This window comes from Gossypium hirsutum, chromosome D10, assembly GCF_007990345.1.
Source record: "Gossypium hirsutum isolate 1008001.06 chromosome D10, Gossypium_hirsutum_v2.1, whole genome shotgun sequence".
NCBI lineage: Eukaryota > Viridiplantae > Streptophyta > Magnoliopsida > Malvales > Malvaceae > Gossypium > Gossypium hirsutum.
The window spans coordinates 66134366-66139563 of record NC_053446.1 but is presented as its reverse complement, the minus strand read 5'-3'; the positions used below and the strand labels follow the sequence as shown (position 1 = coordinate 66139563).

At 29.9% G+C, this 5198-nt stretch overlaps 1 protein-coding gene across 1 annotated transcript; it reads left to right on the top strand.

Annotated features, from left to right (window-relative positions):
* The first annotated feature begins 2215 nt into the window (after positions 1-2215).
* On the top strand, positions 2216-3445 carry LOC121222137 (F-box protein CPR1). The gene has a single exon (XM_041102067.1). The coding sequence runs from the start codon at positions 2216-2218 to the stop codon at positions 3443-3445; it is 1230 nt and encodes a 409-aa protein (XP_040958001.1).
* The last annotated feature ends 1753 nt before the right edge of the window (positions 3446-5198 follow it).

Below are 5198 nucleotides of genomic sequence, written 5' to 3'. Positions count from 1 at the left end.
AACTTAGATTTTGACACAACCTGAAATGAAATTAAATCCAAGTCAGATAAAATAATTAAAACAAATAACTAAAATAAAATAATAAATCAAAGATTAAGGAATCGAATAAAGAAGATAAATGGAAAGATAGAACGTGGCGTGTAGAAGTCCTAAGAAGCCTTGGAAACACAAAGAATCCACAACCCACTTCAAGCGGCTCTAATTTCCCCTCTAAGATAAAAACCTTGGTAAGAAAAAGTTTGAAAATGATCCCCACAATCTAAAAAAATTGTTAAAACTCTTCTAAAAGAAACTCAAGATAAATGCTTGAAAAGAAAAATCCAGAGAGAAATTATTAACTCAAAAGAGAAATAGATAATAATGAATTGTCTATATTATGTACAATGCAAAGACCTATATATAGGCTAGCTAAATAAATCTAAATAAAACTTCTAAGTATACTAGAACTCTAATTTTAATCTAAACAATAAGTAGTTTTAAACTAAATTTTTATTGTTAACATAAAATTCCTAAATAACTTAAAATACTTAATAATTATAAAAAAAATTCAGAATAAAATAATAATAAAATAATAAGAGCTGATAAATAAAATATTGGGCTCATATATAATAAAAATTAAGCCTAAAACTTAAACCTAATATGAAACGTCTAGGCTTCTGAGATAAATTGGGGTTCTTGAAGTGAAATGCCTAAGCTTGTTAGCATTTTTCACATGGGCTTGTCATCATAGATTGAGAATTTAGGCCCACGAACATAATTAGTCTCTTCTAATTCATCATTACTCCAGAATTCATCGTCTTGAAACTTCAACTTTTCTTCTCGAATTTTTTTTGTGATAAAGTCTTGTACCACTAAGTTGAGTTTTGATTTTATCTGTTTAGATTTGGATCTAGTAAGTGGGCATTGAGGGAAACTAAGCTCATCTCTATTATGGCCTTTGAATTGGGCTGAGTTACTCGTATCAACAAGGGTGGCCTAATGAGGTAGATGTAACATTTTTTAAAGTTATTGTTGTGTGAACAAATTTTTGATTATATGTAAACTGTTAAACCATTGAAATTATGATTAAAATATGTCTTAAGTTCCTGTATTTTTTTTTAATTTGAAATTTAATCTCTATACCTTTACTTACAGGAAATTAATCCCTCTAGTTTTGAGATGTCAAAATTCAAGTCCAGTTGTTTAAAAAAATACTTACTTGGCACCCAAGTTGTAAAAAAAATGACATTATAATAAAATTAAATTTAACAAAAATAACAATGTCAACAACTGAAGCTGAATTTTAAAATCTAAAAAATAAAAAAATTAAATTTCAAATGTACGAAGAATACAAAAATTTATTACATATGTTAAACTAAATTATTCATAATTGATTAAATTGCTTGAAAAGACCAATCTAATCCCCCTTTGTCTCATGGGCACCGCAAAATTGGGCTAGTGCTTATTTTGAGACTTTAAGTATTTGGGTCATACATCTTTAATTTTGAGGTTTAGATATTTCACCTCATAATTTTAAATAACATAAAAATACATATAAAAATAATAATAGAATATAAAAATAATGCAAACATGACCTATAAATTATATGATTTATTATTTGATAAAAAAACGATATGAATTATTACTTAGGTATTCATAATATTATATTATTTAAATTATTCAAGTTAATTGAATTGTACAATTTAACTCGACTTGAACTCGAAACTCAAAACTCAAAATACTTATTTGAATTGACTTAAAAAATCGAATAACTCAATTAACTTAAAATTCAAAAAAATATTATTTTTTCGAGTTGACTTAAGTTTTGTTCACCCCTAACCACATTAGACATTCTTACAATATAAGTTTCACATTGAACATTTTATAAAAATACATGTAGTATAATAAAATACATATTGATAGTTCAAATGAGCATAATGGATATTTTCTTAAAATTCAGAGGCCAAATATAACATTATCTCTTTAAATAATTATTAATTTTTATTGATGTTCTCCTATGAGTGATCATATTCTAATATTTATTTGTATGAAAAATTAAAATTGACTAATTTTCTTGAAAAACTAATTTGCCTATTTTTTTGGCGAGTAAATTTGGCAGTGGTTAGAGATGAAAAGGAAATTTTCCTATGCTTACCTTTTATGCTTCTTTGCACCATAGATGACACTTCTTATTTATTCCTGTTAGTCAATTGCAAATACAAGGAGGAAGATGCAAATGGCAAGAATTGAATTACCAGAAGCTTTGGTTATGGAAATTCTGTCAAAGCTTCCAGTTAAATCCCTTATTCGCTTCAACTGTGTTTGTAAGTATTGGTGTTCTTCTTTTCAAATTCCTCATTTCATTTTTAAACATTATCACAACAACCTTGAAAACAACAACCTTAATCTACTTCTTAGACGCCATGATGGTAACACCTTCCAACCTTATCTCTCTCAACTTTCAAACGAAAAAGATCAAAAAAATTTAGTCAAACAGAACATTCACTTGCCTTTTTTTAAGAATGCAATCCCCTCTGTTTATGGTGCTTGCCATGGATTATTGTGTTTACAAGAACCTTCAACGGATAAGGCTGCCCTTTGGAACCCATCAACCAGAGAGTTTAAAATCCTTCCACCCTCTTCAATCCAACGCCCTCCATATCTTTCCCCCATGGAAGGTAACCTTGCTTTATATGGCGTTTCTTTCGACCACGCTGCTTTGGGGTTTGATTCTAAAACTAATGACTACAAAGTCATACGATTTGTTAGTTTTATTTATTATCATAGTCCATTTGTTACTCGTACTTTTGTTAATATTGAAGAAGAGCAACGATATGCATATCCTCATTATGAGTTCCAAGTTGAGTTGTATTCAAGTAGAAGTGATTCCTGGAAGGAAATTCCATGTCCTCTTTATACACCAACTGATTTAATTTTGGGAAATAATTATGTAGATGGGATTTGCTATTGGAAAACAATGACAGAGGCATATCTTGGACTAATTCTTTTATTTGACTTGGCAAATCAGAAGTTTTCAATTTTACCTTTCCCAGAAATTACTGGGTCTTGCTTACATTACTATGATAATATATTGATGTTTAATAGATCACTTAGTGTCATTGTTTGCCTATTGGAAGGAACTGGCATGTCTTTTGATTTATGGGTTACGAGTGAAGGAGTATGGACTAAACAATTCAGTATTGAATCTATTTCTGGCGTTTTACACCCATTAGGGTTTGGGAAAAACGGTGAGCTATTTCTTAGAGACACAAATAATGAAATAGTCCTATTTGACCTCTCCACCCAAGAGCTTAAGGAGCTTGAGATTAATACTTATCTAGATCATTTTCAAGAGTCCATCTCCCTTCACGCTTATGTTGAGAGCCTGGTTCGTATCAATGGAATACAAGAATGTGAGAAACATATAATAAGTCAACTGGCTGGAGATGCATCAAATAAATATTGAATATGAAGAGGAATATGCATGAAATGGATACCCAATATGAAGATGGATAGGGAACTAGAACATAAAGGTGTAGGATGTAATTGGAACTTTTTGTTTTGAGCTTCTTGATGTTGCTACTATTGTTTGAGATGTTAGCCTTTGTCTGGTTTGTGGATTTGGAGAATTGTTAAGTATATGTTTGTTTTTAATTGCTTAGTGTTTTATAAGATTTTTGCCATAGTTTGAAAATGCTATTTTGTATGAATAAACTTCCAAAGTGGGGAAATGTATATAAGCTCAAAATGCATAACATTACGGGATTACAAAGTTTTGCATTGTATACCCTCAAAAAAGCACACAATATTGTGTTGTTTATGAAATTCAAAGCTCTATCCCTGATGAGTGGAGATTTTTCAACTTTTCAAACAATGTACCAGTGTTAGCCCTGATAAGTGTGCTGTGTATCTTCATTATTGTCTTTATTGACTATAATGGTAGCATGTCAGTCGAGTAACGTGCCCTACCCTAAATTTGTGCTTTTTATTTATTTGTTTTTTTATAACGCACAATTTAATGAAAAAATGCCGAACTCTTGTGATTACATCTAGTTTCTCGTCTTATCTTGCAATGTTAGTGTTATCATCATTATATTCCCTAAGTGCATTGAATTTAGTGTTTGATTGACTCACAGCATATCCTCAAAATCCAACAAGTAAAAATAATACTTAGCTCTAAAATAAGAGGATGGTTGTCTAGGTGGATTTTGTCCAAATTATTCCAACTTTTTATCCTATTATACTTTTGATTTTTAGTTTGTTGACACCATTTTTTTTTGTGAAAATGAAAACGAAAACGGGAGTCGCCACCAATCTTTTTTGATAGGTGTGATCGGGTCACCTCGTAAAACGGTTGTTTTTAATAAACGGTTTGGATTTATTAAAATAATGCTTTTGGTCTACGAAATTCAGAAAAACGGGTTCGAGAGTCGGTTACGTACGAGGAAGGATTAGCATCCTCGTAACGCCCAAAATTGGTACCTAGTTGATTAATTAATGTCTTAATATCGAAAATTGAAAACTTTGAAGAGATTTAAAATACGATCCTTTGTTTTAAAACTTATAAAAATCAAATTACTCGTTAAAACCCTCTTATTTTGGAAAGAGAAAATGTCACACCCAATGAGTTAGGGCACAATATTTCGCCTCTTCAGAAATGAGCTTATCTAAGAGCTCGCACAATAAAATTTAAAAGGATTTTCAATTGTTTAAGTCATAGAAAAATTGCAACCCAATACGTTAGGGCACAATTTCTCAAAATACTAAACATTGAATATTGCCTTTATTTATTTTATTATTATTTTTTAAAAATCCTCGTATCAAGAGAACAACACGTCATATCCAATGCATTAGAACACAACGTATTGAATTCCCGATAATGAGCTTTTATTTACCTTTTTTATTTTAAAAAGCACTCTCGATTATTTAGATTCAACGAAGAAAATCGGAACCCAATACGTTAGGGCTCAATTCTCTCGAAAATCCTAAATACCGAGTATTGCTTTTAATTTTGAAACTTTTCCCTTTTGATGAGTCCGAATAAAAAATAGATGTAACGTACGTAATAACAATGGTGATAATGTAAATAAAATAATACAAGCAATGGCTATAAAATAAAATAAATAAAAAGACAAACTAATATAGTACACCATGGCAAACATACAAACAATAAAATTAAAGCATTCATTCTAAATAATGTGAATACAAATAAAGAAATA

Bases quoted from the DNA above. Each gene is read 5' to 3' on its own strand.
- LOC121222137 (XM_041102067.1), top strand. From the start codon at position 2,216: ATGGCAAGAATTGAATTACCAGAAGCTTTGGTTATGGAAATTCTGTCA.